Consider the following 22,227-nt stretch of genomic DNA (forward strand, 5'->3'; position numbering starts at 1 on the left):
TAAAGTTATTTAAATAGTTTGGCTCTAATCAATTTTTTTAAAGAAATAATGGGGTCCCTGTTCCCCTGCCATAAGGGAGGCACCAGCTCCTGTGAGTTGTACAGCAACTCTCAGAGAACCCCCCACTTTTCTTGTCAAACCTAATATTCCCTTTATGACCTTAAGTTTAGGGTTCTCATGGCGTTACAAATCATGGGAGAATCAAAGCCATATTGTGAATCAATTTCCTTCTAAGACAAGAAGAAGTGAAACAGCTCTTTGAGGTCAGTATCCTACACCTCAACTGTGAATGAATCTCCATCCCAGGCAGGGTCTGCCCAGCCCAGAGCCTGAGACAGCTCGCCTCACTGCCGTGAGTCGGGGAGGGCAGAGCTGGGGAGAGGTGGCCAGACAGGAATCAATCACCCAAACTCGTGAACCATACCAACATTTATTCTCCATGGGGATGGCTCACTGGTTAAATGTTCCCCACCTGGTTCTGCAATGGAATCCCAGGAAAATAAAGCAGTGGGCCCTTCCATTCTCCAGAATCTGTTAGAGCAATTTATATCGTGCTCTGGGGGCACAAAAAAAAAAGACAGAAAATAAATACATGGCCACCTGAAGCTTCCCATGTAAGCTTCCTAGGTTTGGTTCAAATGTCCATCCTGAGTGGGGAACTGAAGACACATGACAAATTTGAGACTTTTCTGAGAGGAGCTGAGGGTAAAGGCAAACGCAGATCAATCCCGGGCACCAGTGTGGCCTTGTGGGGACACAGGTCAGGGCGGGCAGAGGGAGGGGAAGGGGAGGGGGCAGGAAGAATATTTGAGGGAGGGAGCTGATGCTAGCCACATCATCTTAACTCTTCAAACTTCAGGATTTGTGGCTGCAAGAGAAAGAGAAAGTTTCAGTGGGAAGGAAGGACCACGGCAGCCAGTCTACCCGACCCCTTGGGTAACTTCAGGTTATCTTGTCTAAGCCTCTAAGGGAATGCCAGATAAATCCACAATCCAGGCCTTGGCACTGGCCCGCAGCTGAGACCTGGGGTGGGAGGAAGGGAGCAGGGCTGAGTGAGATACCGGGCAGTTACCTCCAAGTTCAAAGCACCGGTGATTCTCCCTTTGAGGATGTGATGGGTCTGCTGATAGGAACTCAAAATGCCTGCGAAACAAAACACAACAACAAAACCCTGGTGGCACTGGGTCAGGCAGGAGGAGCAAGGGAGGGAAGTGGGAGGCAGGGCCTCGGGGAAATGCAGAGCAGCTCCTACAAGTCTCTGCTAGTTAGGGCTAACTCCCTGCTGCAGGTTAAAACGAGATAAAGCTGGCAAGGGGAGGGTGGGGGGAGGAGGAGGGTGCACGAGGGATATATAAAAGGAGGGGACATTATTACTGTTACTGGAATAATTACATGAACCTGGGATTTTACATTCTCTCTCCATATATATATATATATATGTATATATATATATATATTTTTTTTTTTTAAATTTCAGAGATGAAAGGAGGGAGAGAGAGAGAATCATTGATTGGCTGCCTCCTGCACACCCCACACTGGGGATCAAGCCTGCACCCTGGGCATATGCCCCAACCGGAAATCAAACTGTGACCTCCTGGTTCACAGGCCAAAGCTCAACCACTGAGCCATGTCAGCTGGGCGATTTCACATTCTCTAATGGGAAATTCTGGGGACAGAAACTTCATCCTCTCTGCTCTGAGCATCTGGGCTAGAGGGATAGAGGTCAGAAGCAGATGCTCTCACCATGAGCATGTTTACATGCTGGAACGAGGCAGGGCAGGCCGCTGGTCAAAATGTCAGCTCCTGCTGTCCTGCCAACCTCCGAATCTGGGACTGTCTGCGCATGAGACTGACCATGTTAAAGCCGGACCTCACTTCCACCCCCGGCCATGCCCCTTTCTTGCTGTGAGAGGTGAGGAAGTTCCTTTCACCTTTTGGAGCTTTGCTTTCCTCATCCATCCGGGGAGGACTGTCCACCACTTGCCTGACCTCTCGGGCCATCTCCAAGTCCAGGAGGGAGCTCAGCACAGCCCATGCCTGGGCTGGGCACTCTGGCCCCTAACACCCACGCAGTCCCCTTCAGCCTGCCCCCAACTCCAGAGCCCTGGCCCTGTTCCCCCCAGGCTGGGCAATTACCCAAGATGACCTGTGGGTGGTGCTCCTGACCACCAGGCACCGTTCCCCTCAGCCTCCCAGGGGTGAGGGGGCCTGGGCCCACACTTGGGGAGGGAGTGTGTCTGTCTGTCTGTCTGTCTGTCTGTACCTCTGCTTCTCCTGATCCCCCAAAGCATTCTTTCATCCTTTCACAGAGTCGCTCTGCTTTCACCGGTTTTATGTACATTGGGTTTTGCTTAAGATTTCATTGGGAAAGGATTCTGTTACAGAAGAAAACTAGAATCTGAACACAAATGGTTAGGTGGAGGGCACTGGACTCGGGGCCTTCTGTTGACGTGCTGTGCCTTTAGACCAGCGGTTCTCAACCTGTGGGTCGCGACCCCTTTGGGGGTCGAATGACCCTTTCACAGGGGTCGCCTCAGACCGTCGGAAAACACATATATAATTACATATTGTTTTTGTGATTAATCACTATGCTTTAATTATGTTCAATTTGTGACAATGAAATTGGGGGTCACCACAACATGAGGAACTGTATTAAAGGGTCGCAGCATTAAGAAGGTTGAGAACCACTGCTTTAGACAGAGCAGCGCTTGCAGAAGCAGGGGTGAGAAGCCTGCCCTCCCTCCCTGCACCCCGAGAGCTAAGCCTTTGGACAGCACCTGCTGGGGCCCGTGGAGCCCAGGTGTGAAAACTAATACCCAAGAGGCAGCTCTGCAAGAGGCAGATGCCAAAAACCGGGGAAAGATCAAATGACTAGAGGCTTAAGGGTACCCTGAGGGCCTTGGCTGCCCCCACACCCTCCCCCACTGAGGTCCTGGGGGCAGACACAGCATCTCCCATCCCTGAGCCTGGGGGGGGGGGGTCGGAGGGCATCTTACCTTTCCTCAGCATGAAAGGCTGGGTGAGAGGGGGGATGGTCCAGAAGTCATCACTGTCCAGGCTGCGCAGACACTGCACCGGGACGGTGGCCGACTGGCCAAAGTCGACGAACAAGACCACAGCCCAGGAATCCACCCTGTCCACTACCCAGCACCTGGCCAGGGGAGGGAGGAACGGAGGGCTGTTCCCCCTGGCGGCATGCACGGTGGTCCTCACCAAGAGGCTCAGCGGTCAAGGCTAACGGAGAGTTTCCCTCGTTCTCCCCTTCCTCGGGCAGAGACGTGATCCTAGTCACAGATCTCGGAGAGGAAGCAGCAAGAAAGAAACCAGAGTCCCGACGAGGGAGAAGGGAAGGAGTGTCTGTCCGCCGGCCTCGCTCACACTGTCCAGCCTAAGGCCGTCCACCCCTGCCTGCCGGGCACATACCTGTTCCAGGCCCGGCCGTACGTGCCCAGGTGGTACTCGGCCAGGCAGCGGGCCCCGCGCTGCACGGCTGCGTCCTGCAGGTAGGGCTGCTGCTCCTCCGCCTCGGCCAGGGTGCTGAAGAGCGCCTGCATGTTCTGGTGCAGAGTCTGCAGGTGGCACCCATGCACGGGCCTCACTGCCTGCAGCACGTCCCGCACCTGGCTCTGCAGACGTCCCCTGCTAGGCCAGCACCACGGACCGGCCCCCAGGGAACCAAGGTCCAGGCGGGAGAGAGGAAGACTCGGGACCCGGGGGTCAGAACGCACTCGTCCGGATGCCGGACGCCGCCGCGGACCGGCCCATCACCACACCCACCCCGGGAAGGCTCTGCAAGGAGGCGCCGAGCCACGCGGGCCACCAACAAGCCCATACCTCCGTGACGTGCATGGCCCAGAAGAACGGGGTCCGAGGGACAATACTGGTCACCAGCAGCCCCACGTCCCCGCCCGTGTGGCAGATGGTGGCCAGCCAGCCCAGGTCGCGGAAGCATTCCCTCAGGAGCGGCACCAGGAAGGAGCCTCTGGGGGAAGAGCCGTGGGACACGGGGTGAGCGAGCGAACAAGGTGACCAACCTGGCCCTGGAGGATGCGGGGCAGGGCCAGGCAGGACGGTCACCCTGGGTCAGGTCCACCCCTCCAGGGAGGGGCGAGTACATAACGCAGAACGAAGGCAGCACCAGGGCAGGGGGAGGGGGGAGGGGGGAGGGGGAGGGAGAGGGGAGATTGGGGAGGGGCGGGTCCTGGAGGAAAACACACACACACCCAGGTTCCCACAGACAGGTCGGCCCTCACTGGGCGGACGACCTGAAGCAAGGGGTGGACTGTCCAAACCCCAGGACACGTTTTCAATCCCCAAATCGCTCCTCCTGTGTCTACTTCCTGCCCAACTCCCGCCTCCCACCCACTAACTCCATCCCCGAAGGCACCGTGTGGCCAGCAAGGCAGACCTGCTGCCGTGGAAAAACAAACCACTCGTCGTACAGCATGTTCCCGCCCGAGATGATCCCGGCATCTCTGACACTACGAATGGTGTCCACTGTTAAAGCAGACGATGTGGTGGGCATGATGGCCTCATGGGACCCGGGGTGGGGGGCAGTCACAGGCCTTCACTGTCCCAAAACGGAAACAGATTTTCTTAGGTCCCTGTGGGTCTGGTGCCGGAGCTCCTGAGAACTTAACGCCCGCATGGGGACCACCCCTACCACCCTCTAGGGACGGAATGCTGTTTGCAGGCGCCCGCTTGCTCTGGTGGGCCCTGCGCCCCTCCACTGACCTCATTTCCATGGGGACTGCAAATAAGGGTGTCCTCGGTCTCGCTGTCTCTCGGGGGTCACTGGGAGCTTTGGGGGTGAGCTGGAAAAAAGCTGGAGAGCAGGAGACAGAGTCTTGGAGGCACCAGAGCTGCCCCTGCCCCCCAAGACGCCCTGGCCCCACCCTCAGAGGTAGGACAGGATGGGCCACTCGGCCGTGTCCTTCCACGCCTCAGCCTCTAGTCCAGCGGTTCTCAACCTTCCTAATGCCGCGACCCTTTAATACAGTTCCTCATGTGGTGACCCAACCATAAAATTATTTTCGTTGCTACTTCATAACTGTCATGTTGCTACTGTTATGAATCGTCATGTAAATATCTGGTACGCAGGATGTATTGTCATTGTTCGCGACCCACAGGTTGAGAACTGCTGCTCTGTATCTTCAGCTGGGTGGGGAGGGTGTGCTGCCTGACAGTCATTAATCAGGAGAGCATCCCGGAGGAATAAACAGGGTATTTCCCCCACGGAGAGGCCCACGGGGGGCAGAGCTGAAGGGGGGCTGGGAGAGCTGAGTCCGGCGTTGCGAAGACACGTCCTGGGACACAGGATCTCACCAGCGATTTCAGCAAATCCTCGACCGGAAGGCCTCTGCGACACCTAGGGAGGAGGAGACAGGCACCGCGGCACCGCTCAGGCGCGGCAGCAGTTACTCTATCGATCTGTACGATGAGTCGCTCCAAGTGGACTTGGAGGCAAAGTGTCACAGCCCCTGCACCAACGCCGGCGTCCGCTGAGTCTGACACCCACTCACGCTCTTTCTCGCTTGGACCCTGAGCCAACCAGGAGAAGACGCTCAGAAACAGGGGAGGCGGGGCAGGCGGCTGCAGGGGGGCTCCCGCAGGACTCACAGTCCCAAAGGCCAGACGCGGCGCCTGGGGGGTCCCTGCTGGACCTTCTTCTGGGGACGGGGGGGGGGGGGGGCGGAGAAGAGGTGGGAATGGTTACACTGGAAGCTGGGTTCTGTGGGGACAGAAAGGTCTGGGTGCCCTGCGCCTCCCTACAGCCCTGCAGCCCCCAACCCACGCTGGCTCCCCTCTCCACTGTCCTCACCTGGAAAACACTCACCCCTGCTTAGAGCCATGTCTCTGCCCGCCCTGCTGCTCCCCCGCTCTGGCCACTGACCGCTGTGGCCCGTTCTCTCCTGGACACACGCTACAGTCCACCTGAGCCCCTCGTAAGCTTCCTTTCCGCTTCGCCAACCGGACGACTTCACGCCTCTTCAGACCCACCCCATTCCCCACCCCACCGACGAACCTGCCTCTTTACCAGGTGAAAACTGGAAGCAGTGGGACGGGAGATCCCCCCCCTTCTCCATGCAAGCCCCTAGCCCGCCCTCTCCGCCATCCCTCCTGCTGCCCCGGCCACCAGGTACCTGCCCTAACGCTCTGGGTCTCACACTGTGGCCACCAGGTACCTGCCCTAACACTCTGGGTCTCGCACTGTGGCCACCAGGTACCTGCCCTAACGCTCTGGGTCCCACACTGTGGCCACCAGGTACCTGCCCTAACGCTCTGGGTCTCTCACTGTGGCCACCAGGTACCTGCCCTAACGCTCTGGGTCTCGCACTGTGGCCACCAGGTACCTGCCCTAACGCTCTGGGTCTCGCACTGTGGCCACCAGGTACCTGCCCTAACGCTCTGGGTCTCTCACTGTGGCCACCAGGTACCTGCCCTAACGCTCTGGGTCCCGCACTGTGGCCACCAGGTACCTGCCCTAACGCTCTGGGTCTCGCACTGTGGCCACCAGGTACCTGCCCTAACGCTCTGGGTCTCTCACTGTGGCCACCAGGTACCTGCCCTAACACTCTGGGTCTCTCACTGTGGCCACCAGGTACCTGCCCTAACGCTCTGGGTCCCGCACTGTGGACACCAGGTACCTGCCCTAACAGTCTGGGTCTCGCACTGTCTCGCCTTTTCAAGGACAGCAGCCCTGAGGGCGTGCCCTCTTCCTCTCCCATGGCTCTCCCTCTCCTGTGGACGTCTCCCACCAGGAACATGCCCTGTTACCCATGTTTGAGACCCTGGCTTGACCACACTCCCCTCTAGCTGCCAGCTTCCCCTGCTCCATCGCTGGCAGGGCTGTCTGCTGTCTGCTTCCCCACCTGACACTTCCCTGCAGCACAGTCCAATGAGGCCGCCTTGAAACCGCTCGCACCGGGTCAGCATGACCTGCGAGCTGCTGCATCCTCATGTTCTCCGCGCTGAGCTCACTGGCGGTATTCCACCCCCCCCCCTTTCTAGAAACACTGCTCCCCTGGCCTTCCTTGACATTGCACACGTCTGGTCTTCCTTATCTTTCACTGGCTGGCCCTCTAATATATTTTAATTGATTTCAGAGAGGAAGGGAGAGGGGGAGAGAGCTAGAAGCATCAATGATGAGAGAGAATCATTGATTGGCTGCCTCCTGCACGCCCCGCACTGGGGATCGAGCCCACAACCCAGGCATGTGCCCTGACTGGGAATCGAACTGTGACCTCCTGGTTTATAGGTCAACGCTCAACCACTGAGCCACGCCGGCCAGGCTAACTGGCTGGCCCCTGAAAGGAGCCGACCCAGTCAATGCCGGCCCACCCCAGGAATTGGTCCTCTCTTCCATCTACCTTCTCTCCCAGGTCCTCTCCAGTTCTGCGGTTTTGGGAATCAACAGATTAACACAAAATCAGACCTCCAGCCTTAATTGCTCTCTGGAATTCAACTCAAATATAGAGATGTCTACTCCACCGGACAACTAAGAGGTACACGAACTCAGCAGGTCTAAACCAGACCCTGCACAAGCCGCTTCGCCCCAGCTCTTTCGACCTCACAAATTACATCACTACCTACCCAGTGGCTCAGGCCAAGTTCAGCTCTCTCCCTGGCTTCCCTACATCAAACTCATCAGCAAGCCAAGCCACCTCTTCTTCCAAAACACACCAGAACCCACGGACTCCTCCCTATGTGTGTCTGCCGCCAGGATACAAGCTACTGCCACCTCGTCCCAGGACGATAGCAACAGTGTCCAGAGAGTTCCTGCTGCCACCCTGGCCCCAGAATCCAGTCGCCACCCAGCAGATACGACCTTTCACCAACAAAAATTCAATTCACATGACTCCCCCGATTAAACCCTTCCAACATCTTCCCATTGTGCTTGAAAGTAAAACCCAGCCTCCTGGGCTCCTCGAGGATGCCACGCTAGGACGCTCCTTCCCACTGGGCTCCGCTCTGCCCACTGCCCCTCCTCCCGCCGCATCACACCCCGGGGCCTCTGCAGGTATTGTGGCTTGAAATTAAGTATTCTTCCTGTCTTTGCAGGATGGGCTCTGATTTGTCCATTCAGATCTCAGGTGAGACGTCACTTCCTCACAAAGAGGCCCCCCCTAAAAAACCATGTAAAGAAGTGAGGCCCCTCACAGTCATCACATCAGCTTCTTTCAATTAGTGCGTAGGGCTGGCATTTTCTTATTTATTGGTTACTGTAGGTCTCTTCCCACTGGAACATAAATATCATGAGAATAAGAATCACATTTGTCTTCTGACAATTACACGGCGGTAGCCCGGGGCCTAGCACGCTCCCCAGCGCCTAGTCAGCTCTCGGTAAACAGATGTGGGGTGAACGGGTGGATGGGGTGGACGGCTGGATTAATGGAAGGGACACGAGGAGGGGGAAAGGGGCGAATAAGAGGGCGGGAGGGCGGGAGAGAGGGAGAAAGGAAGGGAGGAGAAGTTATGAACTCCGGGGCAAGCTTTAACTCTCTCAGCCTCGGCCTCCTCTTCTCCTCCACGAGTCACATCTGCACGGGTGTGAAGATGCACTTGGGCTCGTGTTGGTGCAGGACGCGACTTGAAGGAGGTGCTGAACAGACAGGAGCGGGATGAGAAGAGGGCCACAGGGGCACGTCACCCAGAGACAAGCCTCAGACGCCAGGGGGCGCGTGTCACAAAGGCGGCCCCCGGGGGCGACAGAGAGCGGGCAGCATCTCAACCTCTGCCAAACCGGACGGCTTAAATTAAGTTCCATCGTTGCTACGAGCGCAGGGACCCTCACGCCCAGAGCAATCCACTCCTGGTTCCAGAACTGACAGGGCCCCTTCACTGTGGGCTAGCGAGTTGCTCCTCATCTGCAGGACGGGAGGGTCACAGCACCGGCTGCTGTGACTGAGTTCGCACAGCAACGCCCTTCGCAAGAAGCCCGCAGAGCGAGCCCTCCACGGCGGCTCACTCCCCGTCAACCACGGAGACCAGTCCGGTCTGCCTGTGAAACCTTCGGCCCCACCTGTGCACCTGCAGCAAGACAAGGTGACCGTGCAAACACCTGCCCCCCCCAGCCAAGCACAGGTGACTGTTTATTTAAAATCTCTTAAGACAGCCCCGAGTACCAATCACGAGAACCAATTCTCAGCGGCGGCTTCAAGCTAGAAATCATCATCAATATGTAAACATGTTAAACCGTTCTTGTCTAATTATTACTCCCTAATGATTTCAGAGATAAACATAACAAGCCTTTTTTGACAGTTTGTGAAATTAAGTTTCAGAGGAAAATATGTCATTATCATCCAGCCACCGTAGCATGTCACCCAGAGACAAGCCTCAGACGCCAGGGGGCGCGTGTCACAAAGGCGGCCCCCGGGAGCGACAGAGAGCGGGCAGCATCTCAACCTCTGCCAAACCGGACGGCTTAAATTAAGTTCCATCATTGCTACGAGCACAGACCCTCATGCCCAGAGCAATCACCAGCTGCGAACGGGCGCTTTACTTTGTTCTGGGCACTGCTACCAGCTGGCCAAGTGTCCTAAGGGGCAGCAGCCTCCAGAACGATGCCCGCGAGTCCGAGCAGTGGGAGAGAAGACACAGGGCACACAAAGGTCAGTAGCCAGAAAGCACTGGGGTGGATGGGGCATCCATTAGCTCCCCTACACTAGGGGTGGGGAACGATTGGCCATGCCGACCCCTGGGCCCGCCCCCCACACACACCATAAGGCCTGCAAAATCATTCGGTCTGGCCCTGCCAAGGCATTAGGAGTTCATTAAATGTGTGACCGAATAGCGCAGGCTGATTTCTAAGCTGATCATTTTGTGGGGCCCGAGAATGATGTTACACGGTAAATATCCAAACGGCCCTTTGGCGGAAACAAGGTTCCCCACCCCTGCCAGACACACACCAGGGAGAAGCCCTCGGGCCACTGCTCAGCAGGGGTGCAGGTCTCACCCGGAGCAGCGGCAGCTCCCCTGCCCGCGGCCTCTGGGTCGACTGCTGCTGGTCACTCAGGGCCATGGGCTTCGAAGGCTCTCACCGTACCCAGGGAACCGCACGAGGGCCCCCGGAAGGGCGCATCTTGGTGGGAATGTGACATTTACAGCGTTAACCCTCAACAGCTTTCCTCTCCCCCAGGTTATGCACTCTGTGCTTCCACGATGTGCCAGGCTCTGAGCGACGAAAGCGAGTGACGCAGACCCCGTTCTCAGGAAGCCCACGTTCAGTCGCCCCACAAATATTTATAAAACGTGTACAGTCCAAACACTGCCGGTAGGGGCTCACACTTGGATGGAGGCAGCAGACAGTAAGTGTACAGACAGGTATACCCACCACCAGGGGCCACAAGGGCAATGCAGAAGCACAGGCGAGGGGCAGGGATGAAGGGTGTGGGAGGGGAGGTGGGGTGACAGCTAAACAGGACCTGAATGAAGTGACAAAGCCAGCCCCGTAGACACCTGGGAAAGAGCCCGTGGGCTGAAGGCGGCGGGTCCAAGGCCAAGGTGGGCATGAGCTGGGCGTGTTTGCAGAACAGCACTGGGGCGGGCATGACAAGACACTTTCATTCTTACCTGGGGCACCTGGGACAGGTCCTCCTGCTTCCACTCTGGTCCCTGGAAGCTATTCTACAGGGCCCCTTTAAAACTGAAACCCCGGCGAACGGCTGGACAAACAGTGACCCGTCCATGCCACAGAATACCACTGAGCAATGAAAAGAGAGCTGCTGATGGTGCAACCACACGGGGGAACCTCTTTGACATTCCGCTGAGTGGAAGCAGCCAGACACAGAGATGCACATACAGCAGGATTCCACAGACACAGAACTCTAGACAACGCTCATCTGACGCGACAGAAAACAGATCGGTGTTGCCAGGGACGCGAGGGGGACTGCTGATTGGGAACAGGAGAACCTGGTGGGTGACTAAAATGTTCTCGATTGGGTTGTGGTCGTGGTTATGCGGCTTCATGCTGTAAACCCTGAGGACTAAGGGCTCCTGGTGGCTACTTGGTCTTAAAAAAAACAACAGAGCCTCACAGCCATTTCTGCACAGAGGCCTCCCATGTAAACAGCACTTCCCAGAGAAGGCTCTGGGCTGAACTGCCCGTGTCCACTGAAGGGCCTGCCTGCACGGTGCTTCTGGCCTCTGAGCCAGCCCTTAAAAGTTCTTGGAGTCCTATTTCGACCAATAGGACTGAGGCTTTCCCCATCCAATGGGAGCTGCACAGCTCCAACCAATCAGGGCAGTTCTATTCTGACCCATCAGGGATGAGGGGTGAGGACTTCTGGCTATAAGCCAGCTCCCCTCTGGCCTTGGGGGTGCCCATTTTCCACCTAAGACTGAAAACTGGGTTTTACTGGCTGAAGATGGTTCAGAGAGGGCAGCGTGGAGCCAACCTGCAGAGCGTGGCGGGCGGAGTGGGACAGACTGGGGCAGACACCGCAGGGCGGGCCATGGCAGCGTGGAGCTGCCCAGCTGGAGAGGCCTGGTCCCGGGACCCCTGGCTCGGGCAGCCTCACTGCCACCCTGCAGCACAGTGGAGCTGTTTGCACCACGGCGGCCATGCTGCACTAATGCGGGGCTGTTTACACTCAAGGTTCCTTCTTCACTGCGCCCCAAATTGTGCATTCCTGTTGGTATTTGAATTGGCACCAATGATCATCTGCTGACATTACATATGTCAAAATTCATCAAACTTTATGAAGCCATACTTCACTAATATACTTAATACTTCAATTAAGTTGGTGTTTTAATGTAAATTGGTTAATTCTGGTTACCTTGCTCCCTGCCCAAACTCTCTTTTTTTTTTTATTCCTCACCCAAGGATATTTTTCCATTATTTTTAGAGAAATGGGGAGAGACAGAGAGAAATATTGATGTGAGAGACACACAGTGATTGGCTGCCTCCTGTACTTGCCCCTACCAGAGCCGGGGATTGAGCCTGCAACCGATGTACGTGCCCTTGACCAGAATCGAACCCGGAACCCTTCGGATTTGTGCACCGGTGGGGTCCCTGGCCTGGCCTGTGCCCTCTCGCAATATGGGACCCCACCCTGGCTGGAAAGGGACCGTGAGAGGGCTCCAGAGCATGTCCAGTCCATCTCACCCAGTCCCGATTGGCTGGACCCCAACAGCAAGCTAACCTACCGGTCAGAGCATCTGCCCCCTGGTGGTCAGTGCATGTCATAGCGACTGATCGAATAGTCGAAGGGTCGGAGGGACAATTAGCATGTTAGGCTTTTACATAGAGAGATGTAAACATCAATCACAGATGAATCAAGTTACATATTATGATTGATCATTTTCATTCTTACACAATCTTTGCCCCAGGAATTAACTGCTTTTTCCTCCCTCCATTTACTACTTGGATTTTCTTAAATTTCTGGCTCAGTTTTCCCACCCACCAGTAGCTCTTTATCATACCTCTCCACTCAATTTTCCATTTTTCTTCATGCAACTATTATCCTGCAGTCTCACACCATCCTGCTCTGTCCTGGACTGGCTGCTGCACAACTCTTCTACCCCTCTGTCATCATCTCGGAAGTCTCAGACCCCACTCCTGGGTTGGATCTCCTAGATCACCTGGTTGTTTAGCTTACTGCTTCATTTTATTGGCGCACATCCCTCTGTAGCTTTCTGAGAACAGGTACATGAGGGATATATTTCTGAGATTCTACATTTCTTTTTTTCTGTTTTTTAAGAGAGAATGGATTTGTGGTCGGACATCATCTTCCCGCAGAATTCAATGGGACCACACAATTCCATACCCTTCCACGTAGATTCTCATTCAGAAGCTTTATCCCAGAATTCTAAAATATTCCTATAATGTGCCTTGGTGTCCGTTCTTATTTTCCCGTCACTTATCCTGGGCACTCACTGGTAGTTCTCACTCTGGAAACTCATATCCTTTACTCCTGAGAGAGCTGATGTCACTTGACACTTTCTCCCTCATGTTGACCTGAACTACTCCTGGATGTGTATGTTGCACTATTGAAGCTGACTCTCCAATTGTGCCTTTTCTCCTCTTGAAAACAATTTTACTACAAAATATTCCAACTGATAAATCCTCTCCCCAAAAAGCATAAAACTTGACGCAATTGTGAAAAACAACCATTTCAGGCCCTGGCTGAGTGGCTCATTTGGTTGGAGTATTGTCCTGGGTTCAATTCCCAGTCAGGGCACATACCTAGGTTGTGAGTTCAAGCCCTAGTTGGGAGGCAACTGATTGATGCTTCTTTCTCTTTCTTTCTTTCTTTCTTTCTTCTTTCTTTCTTTCTATCTCTTCCTCCTTTCCTTCCTTTCTCCCTCCCTCTCCCCTTTCTTCTCTCTAAAATCATAAAAATATATCCTAAAAATAGATTTATATCTCCTACAGGGAGGATTAAAAACAAAGACAACCATTTCAGGATTCTGGAAACTGATCAGAAACATACAACAAATTGAGAGTGTCTATTTTTAAAGTTTGCTCAGTGGTTAGGGCGTCAGCCCAGACTCAAGGGTCTCAGGTTCGATTATGGTCAAGGGCATGTATCTCCATTTCAGGCTTGATTCCCAGGCCCCCTCTCTCACACTGATGTTTCTCTCTCTCTCTCTCCCTCCCTCCCTCTCCCTGGCTCCCTCCCATTCTCTAAAAATCAATGGGGAAAAAAATATCCTTAGGTGGAGGATTAACAACAACAACCACAAATAGTTTCCCTAATTTCATCCACAGCCCCCTGATGAGGAAGCACCAGCCCCCAGGGCATGCAGAGCCTGGAAAAGTACCTGCGGCTCCTGGGGCCGCTTGGGAGAGCGTCTGCTGGAATTCACGTACAGTTTCCGGCTGTGGAAGAGCTTCCCGTTCAGCTCCCGGATCGCCAGCGCCACTCTCTGCACGGAGCCCAGGTCCGCAAACGCGAAGCTGCGAGGAAGGACACCCGGCAGCTCTGAGCGCGTCGCCGGCCTGAGAGGCAGGGGGCAGCCAAGCCCCAACGCAGGTGCTCTCCGCCCCTTCCAGCCAGAGGGGGGCGCTGCAGACACACCAACAAGTCACTGAGGCCCAGGCTTGGGCTGGGCTGAGCAGCAGGGATCAGGGGACATGTGTGCGTGCCCTGACCAGTTTGGCTCAGTGGGTAGGGCAGGGGTGGGCAAACTTATTGACTCGAGGGCCACAATGGGTTCTTAAACTGGGCCGGAGGGCCGGAACAAAAGCATGGATGGAGTGTTTGTGTGAACTAATATAAATTCAAAGTAAACATCATTACATAAAAGGGTACGGTCTTTTTTTTTTTAGTTTTATTCATTTCCAACAGGCTGGATCCAGCCCGCGTGCCGTAGTTTGCCCACGGCTGGGAGTGTCGGCCTGTGGACTGAAGAGTCCTGGGTTCGATTCTGGTCAAGGGCATGTACCTTGGTTGCAGGCACATCCCCAGTGGGGAGTGTGCAGGAGGCAGCTGGTCGATGTTTCTCTCTCATCGATGTTTCTAACTCTCTATCCCTCTCCCTTCCTCTCTGTAAAAAATCAATAAAATATATTTTTTTTTAAAAAAGAAGACGTGTGTGCGTTGACTCTGCCGCTAAACACCATCTGGCTACAGAGGGCTTAGGGTTTCTTTCCTACGACTCCCCCCAAAGGTCAAAGCACTCTTACTGCCCTGGAAATAAGAAAGGGGAAATATGAGTAGGCCCAGTTTCCAGGGGCCACCAGGCTACGCATGGTTTGGTCATCTACCTCAAGTCATAAAACAGAGCAAGGATGTTACAAAAAATAAACGCAGGCCTCTGGACTCCTAGACCAAGGCTGTGTGGGCAAGACAAGTCCGGGGGGGCGGGGGAGGGGGGCTTCCAGATGGCACTGGGCCAAGTCCCAGTGGGTGTGGGCCTGGGAGCTCAGCGGCCGGTCTGCAATGTCCGTGCATCAGCAGAACGGACCAAAGGGAAAGGAGTCGCTTCCCTAAGAAAACACAGGAAGTGCAGTCCTTACCATCTGTAGCCACTCTGGACCCTATGGACACGGAGAGGGTTGAAGTCCTTCAGCAGGTACCGAATTTCCTCCTACAGAGGCGGGGTTTGCAAGAGAGAGAGACCCAGAGACAAAAGTTACAGCTGGTTCTCCAGGTTTCAGACCCCCAACCAGCCAATCTGTAACCACTGGAACACATACTTCATGAAAAGCCTATGATGTACTGTATGTGCCGGGTTTGTGCTGAGCGATGCAGATACAGAGGCAAGAAAGACAGGTCCTGCCTCCAAGTGCAGCTCATCAGTCCAGCGGGGCTACAGACAAGACAGTCAAGCGAACAGACCCGGGGCAGAGTGGAGTCTGAGTAAGAGAGGGGCAGGCCAGGGGAGGGCAGGCAGCCTGCTGAGGGCCAGGCCTTTTGTCTCCGCTCGGCCTCCCCTCAAGCTGCTCACGCACCTTCTTTGCAAGTCTCCCGCCCACTGTCCTCACGGTAGCCTGGCCGCCGCTGCGCCCAGGGCTCCGGTCACCTTCCCCCTCTCTGGGCATTTCTCCACACCTGCTCTCAGCCCTTCCCCCTCCTCTGCCCTCCGGCTGCCTCCCTTCCCAGTGGCTCCTCCTTCCACTGGGCTGGCTGGGGCCCCTCATTCCACATACACACCACCCCCTTTCTGTGAGCTACCTCTCCAGGACCCTGCTGGCCTTCTGAGCTACACCCTACTTTTCCTCTTTTCTGCCACACCATCTCCTCCTAACGCCTCTGTGTCCTCTCTGCCCACTCCCTCCTAACTGCCCGCAGTCTGGCTCCTGCCCGGCTAAAAATGCTTTCTTTTTTTTTAAATTTTGCTTTTTTGTTTGTTTTGTTAGTCCTCACCATGAGGGAGTGGAAAGGAGGGAGGGAGGGAGAGAGAAACATCTATGTGAGAGAGTCACATGGATAATTGCCTCCCGCACACGGGGCAGGATCAAACGTGTAACCCAGGTACATGCCCTTGACTGAGAATTGAATCCACAGTGCACAGGCCAACACTCTAACCACTGAGCCCACCAGCCAGGACGAAAGGCTTTCTTTACGGTCCCCATGTCTCCCACTGCCCACTGGGAAGCGTGCCTGCAGGCCTCCGCTCAACTCCAACTTTAGCCTCTCCTCACAGCCTCCTTCCTGCTTCCCTCCCAGCACACACACCATGATAAAAAAACATTTTTTACCTAGGAAATTCTATTTTGGAAAAAATGTGTGACATTTATACAATCTTTTTTTAAAAGCAGCTTTTACCAATCTAAAGTCACTTTGTTGAGTGAGGAAATTAGACATACATTATGTATAACTCATTTTTCTCAGTCTTCATGTTTATATTACATTTAAATTCAAATTTTCTAATTTGCTTTTACTTTTAAATATTTAATGTTTATTACACATGAATCTACAAGATGCTGAGCAACATGCAATTTGTCAGGACAAGCAATATGTGCTTAGCATTTTCAGTTTATTAGGCACTTTCACCAACCTTATTCCATTTGATCTTTAAAATTATGCCCTGACCGGTTTGGCTCAGTGGATAGAGCGTCAGCCTGCAGACTCAAGGGTCCCGGGTTCGATTCCAGTCAAGGGTATGTACCTTGGTTGCGGGCACATCCCCAGTGGGGAGTGTACAGGAGGCAGCTGATCAATGTTTCTCTCTCATCGATGTTTCTCTCTATTTCTCTCCCCTCCTCTCTGTAAAAAAATCAATTAAAAAATATTTCTATAAAATTACCCTGTAAAGTACACATTATTATTGTCCTCATTCTCCGAAGCATACAATAAGGATCAGAGAGGCTAAGTGACTTCCCTAAGACTACACAGCCAATGTAGAATCAGGATTCGAACCCAGGGACTCTAACTTCAAACCCTACATTCTTTTCATTCTCTGCAAAACCTCAGCTGTCTTCTTTTTAGGTTTTACCATTATTAAAGTAAAGTAGGAAACTACTTCATATTTTTGTATCTTCTATAGCAGGTGTCAGGAAACCACATCCTCAAGCCAAATCCAACCTACCACCTTTTTCTCAATAAAGTTTTATTGGAACACAGCCACACACGTTCGTTTACTTATTGTCTAGGCTGCTTTCAGGCTACTACCCCAGAGTAGAGTGTTTGCGACAGAGGTACACGATCTGCAAAGCATAAAATATTTACTATCTGACTCTTTGCGGAGAAAGTCCGCCAAGCCCTGTTCCCTAGCAATGGTTCTCAGTGCTGACTGCAAATGAGATTCTGCTGGACAGTTACTTTTCTTTGGGGTTGGGATTAAAGCATCAATATTGTTTAAAAGCTCCCCAGATGGTTTTAATGTGCAGCCAAGGTCAAAAGTTACTGTTCAATGGTATCGAGCAGATACAGGAAGTACTACTTTTCAGAAAATGTGCTTGAGGGTGAGAGGAGAGAAAAACCACCACCACCACCACCACCACACACACAAAGGCAAAATATAAAACCCTGCCAACATCTTTCCATCCATTGGGACTTGAACCAATGCTCTCAGTGAGGCCAGCCCATCAGCAAATGCTGTTACTGTTAACAGTTGTCATTAGGGACGCCTGAAACCTGAAGACATGCCCTAACTATGACTGTCTTTCTGCCCTTTATACGGTAGTTGTCCCCCCTTATCCACGGATGTGTATTCCAAGACCCCCAGTGGATGCCTGAAACTGCAGGCAGTACCAAGCCCTATATACTATACTGTTTTTTCCTATACATACATCTACACTAATAAAAGCCTATGTGGTCATCATGCCCGCACACCGTGATGCCCTCACACCGTTCACGCCGTAACCCATCACCAGGAGGCTGCGTGCGCGGTGAGGTATGCGGGTGGGCGGGGACTTGACACTGCGTGTGCAGTGCGGAGGCGGGACACCCGGCTCCAGCCTACCTCTTTGGAGCAATCCATCGAGGAGCCCTGGGTGAGTGGGCTGGGCCTACCTCTTTGGGGAGATCAATCGTGGGGCTCCCGCACTATGAGAGGGCACAGGCCAGACTGGGGAAACCTCCCCCGCCCAGTGCACGAATTTCGTGCACCGGGCCTCTAGTACCTATAATAAAGTCTAATCTATAATTAAGCATAATAAGAGATTAACATATAGCCTGGTTGGCATGGCTCAATGGTCGAGTGCCTACCTAGGAACCAGGAGGTCACAATTCAATTCCCAGCTGGGGCATATGCCCGAGTTGCAGGCTCAGTTCCCAGTAGGAGACATGCAGGGGGCAGCTGATCAATAATTCTCTCTCATCATTAATGTTTCTCTCTCTCTCTCCCTCTCTGAAATCAATAAAAATATATATTTTTAGAAAAGATTAACATATACTACTATAATAGAACAATTATAACAATATACTATAACAAAAGACATACAAATGGCCAATAAGCATATTGGCCATTACTTAAGCAGATGCTCATTACTTAAGGCAGCGGTTCTCAACCTGTGGGTTGCCAACCTGTGGGTCGTGACCCCTTTGGGGGTCGAACGACCCTTTCACAGGGGTCGCCTAAGACCATTGGAAAACACATATATAATTACATACTGTTTTTGTGATTAATCACCATACTTTAATTATGTTCAATTTGTAACAATGAAAATACATCCTGCATATCAGATATTTACATGACGATTCATAACAGTAGCAAAATTACAGTTATGAAGTAGCAACGAAAATAATTTTATGGTTGGGGGTCACCATAACATGAGGAACTGTATTAAAGGGGTCGCGGCATTAGGAAGGTTGAGAACCACTAACTTAAGGAAATCAAAACCACAATGAGATACCACCTCACAGCCACTAGATGGCTACAGTAAAAAAGACAGCTTTTGGCGAGAAAGTGGAGAAATTGGAATGCTCATGCATTGCTGGTGCCACTATAAAATGGAACAACTGTTTTGGAAAACAGTTTGGTAGGTCTTCAAAAAGTTAACCATAGAGCTATCATGTGAGCCAGTAATGCCACTACTAGGTATACATACCCAAGAGAAATGAAACGTATGCTCACACAAAAGCTTGTATACCCATGTTCAGAGCAGCATTATGCATAACAGCCAAAAAGTGGAAACAACCCAAATGTCATTGAATGATGAGTTGATAAACACACTGTGGTACATCCACGTAATAAAGTATCATTCAGTCATAAAGAGGAGTGAAGTGCTGAGATGTGGTATAACGTGGATGGACCCGGAAGCATGCAGCGTGAAGGAAAACACGACATGCCACACGTTGTATGATTTCATTTCTATGAGATGTCCAGACAGGCAACTCCACAGAGACAGGAAGTAATTCATGGTTTCCAGGGACTGGGAGGAAGGGGAGGGTAATGGGTATGGGATTTATTTGGGAGAAAATGAAAAGGTTCTTGAATTCAGATGTTGGCACAGCCTTGTGCGTATACTAAAAGCCACTGAAATGGAATGTGATTTATATCTCAGTTTTTTAAAATGTTAATACAATGAAAAAAGATGCTGGCTACTAATTGTGATGAGTAATAAATCCTCCTGCATCTCTGACGCACAACTTGCATCTTCTACCAACAGCCATGAGACTAATCTGTTGATTTGCAAGGAGAGTCAAGTCACAGTTCTCAACAGGACATTTAGGACTTTCTTTCTAGAATCCGACTCCGTGAGCTGAAGTCTTTGCTAGGAGGCTGGGCTGCGTCCACAGATCTGTGGGAGAGGCTGTCTGTTTCCTGTGGAAGGGACGGGGGCCAAAGGCCAGGTGCTGGCTTTGAAATAGGCTCTATTCCAAAACAGGGTGCACTGGTGAGCGGAGAGGAGCGATAGAAATCCTCAGAGAGTTCTGCCTTCAAGCACTAAGAGGGTTTCTATTTTGAAGGCTGCCTTCACCAGGCCTTGCCTCTCAGCACCTTGCCTCCCCCGACCACCCACCGCAGGACCTGCCTGCAGGGGCTCCTGTCCCCTGCTGCTGCCCGGTAGCAGGTTCTGCCAGCCTGCCAAGAAGAGGAAGGGGAATCAGGTGCCAAGAATCCCCCACCGACCCCTCTGACTGAATATGATTTCATTTATTGGGTCAACATAAATGACGCCGTTCTGTGTTCCACTATCATCTTCTTCTGTCAGATTAAAAAAAAAAAACACCCATAATAGATTCACTTTTATTATGGGCGAGTTATTTACATGTCTTATCGATTATGTGGTTTGGTACTTGGGGGCAACAAGATATGGATTCAGCTCTTGGCTGACCTCACTAGTCTGTGCACTTGGCCCTCTCACAGAACTTGGCAGCCTCACCTCCAGGGTGAAGGAACACCCACCGCCCAGAGTTATTACACGAACGTAACAAAACCACACGAACGAAGCATTTAGCCTATTTCCTGGCGTGTGCCTGGTAATTAAAATATAGTAAGTGGTGTGAAAGGAATAAAATACAGCCTGGGCAGAGAGGACGGAGTTTCACTGACTGGCAAGGGGGCACGGAGAACAGGGAGTTTCTGAAAATGTTTAGCTTGCAGCAGGGGCCCCACAAAGATGCTCTCTCTCATCCTCCCACATCTGAGCTCCTTGAGGGTCAAGACTCGGCTTTGTCTCTAGTGTGCTTGCTCAACTTCAAGCGCGTTATTTTGCATACAGTAGATGCTCCCCCCAAAAAGTCAGGGGATGCTTCAATTCAGGAGATTACGCTTCCATTTTCCTTCCCTCTGAACTTCAGATGCACTTATTACAAATTTTAAATACCTGTGTGGTTCTCTAACTACTTCAGGTTTGTTCACTCGGCCTCCCCAAATAGACAGTGAGGCCCCTGGGCTCAAAGATCCTCGCGCTAACATTCTAAGTGTCACAGCCGCCGACGCCACGGGTCCGTTCCCAAGTGAACTGGGTGCAGGTTTTGGCTGAGACCCGACTGCTCCCCGTGCCCGAAGGACGGGCACCTGAACTCTGATGAGACCCCTCCCTGAAAACAAGCCGCCTCGCTGCAGCCCTCCGTCCACCCAGAGCAGCGCGCGGGGTGACCGGCCGCCCCGGTTCACGTGGGAGGAGTGGGGACGAACCGCGCAAGAGGCCACAACCGGGAAAGTCCAAGGCAAACGGGGAGGAGCTGGTCCGCCCAGTCCCCACCTGTGACTGCGTGCACGCCCATCGCTCTAAAACGCCGTTAAAGCTGGTGACGCTCAGCCGCTGGCCGATGAATGTCACGTGGGGGAGCCCGCAAAGGAGAAGCAGCGGAACGGAGAATACCTCAGAGATGTCCACAGGAAGGTTGCCAACATACACCTCGGTCTCCCTCTTCTTGAATCCTAAGAAGGAAGACAGCATGAAGACGGCAGGTGTCAGGTGAGAAGGTTCAAAGGAGGGGAGGCATGTGATCAGTGACACATTTTCTTCCATGTGAACACCGCCCCCCACACAAGCATCCCGCCCCTCGGGAGCAATGATTGGCTACACCGGGGGGGGGCGGGGGGGGGAGTGCTGGCCGCGGACATCACTGCCTTCAAGGCGGCAGCTCGCTCGCTCTGTGGGGGCGGAGTCACCAGCATCCCTGGAAGCCAGTGCTTTCAGTGAGATGTTATGGAGTGTCTGGGTCCAGGGGGTTGCGTTTCAGAGTTAACATGAAGCAGGGGTGGGGGGAAAGGAATCCGGGCAGAGGGACCAGCACGGGCAGAGGCCGGGAGCTATGAAAAGGCCTGGCGCCTGGGGGCAGCTGCATGTGGTTGGGAACAGCTCGCGGCGAGGAGGCCAGGCCACGTGGGGAAATCCGCTGGCTGGGAGGAGGAGAAGGTTGTCACCAGAGAGGTGACATCCACAGCTGGGTTTTGGAAAGACCGCTCTGCAGACAGGGGAGGGTGGAATGGAAGAGGGTCGGCGTTAAAGAGAAGCACGGAGTCAGCAGCAGCAAACGCAACGGTGACGGAGGCCTGGGCCACGGCAGCGCCGGGGGGACGTACAGCCACGTACACGGAAAGGTGGTGGCTGACGGGGGCAAGGGCAGGACCTAGGTGGGCCCCAAGTTCACGCAGGAACAGAAACCGAGGAGATGAAATAAGGTCCACGTACAGAGGGAGGGTCCCAGCACCAACCGAGCCCCCAGGCTAACTCACGGAGAGGCGTCTGCTCCTCCATCGCCCCCTTCTTCCCCAACGGTTCCGCTGCGGGTCGGTCACGGCTGCCCCAGAACCTATCAAAACAGGTCTCAGTGTCTCACCTCCCAGGCCCGAACGCATCAGCAGCAGGGCCCTGCCCCAGCCCCCCACCCCACCCCCTTTCTGACAGAGGGTCCCCCTCCTCCCCCCACCCCCCCGCCC

The 22,227-nt window shown here is 53.4% G+C and overlaps 1 protein-coding gene across 1 annotated transcript; it reads right to left on the reverse strand.

Annotated features, from left to right (window-relative positions):
• Positions 1–774: 774 nt before the first annotated feature.
• TDRD10 (tudor domain containing 10) lies at positions 775–22,096 on the reverse strand. The gene is made up of 11 exons (XM_059673351.1): positions 22,024–22,096; positions 21,164–21,222; positions 14,963–15,033; positions 13,765–13,900; positions 5,326–5,368; positions 4,735–4,825; positions 3,835–3,982; positions 3,424–3,569; positions 2,997–3,151; positions 1,073–1,143; positions 775–868 (listed from the first exon to the last, which is right to left on the reverse strand). The coding sequence occupies exons 1-11, from the start codon at positions 22,043–22,045 to the stop codon at positions 836–838; spliced, it is 975 nt and encodes a 324-aa protein (XP_059529334.1). The 5' UTR covers positions 22,046–22,096; the 3' UTR covers positions 775–835.
• Positions 22,097–22,227: the final 131 nt, after the last annotated feature.

The sequence above is a fragment of the Myotis daubentonii genome, chromosome 18, assembly GCF_963259705.1.
Source record: "Myotis daubentonii chromosome 18, mMyoDau2.1, whole genome shotgun sequence".
In the NCBI taxonomy this organism is placed as follows: Eukaryota; Metazoa; Chordata; class Mammalia; order Chiroptera; family Vespertilionidae; genus Myotis; species Myotis daubentonii.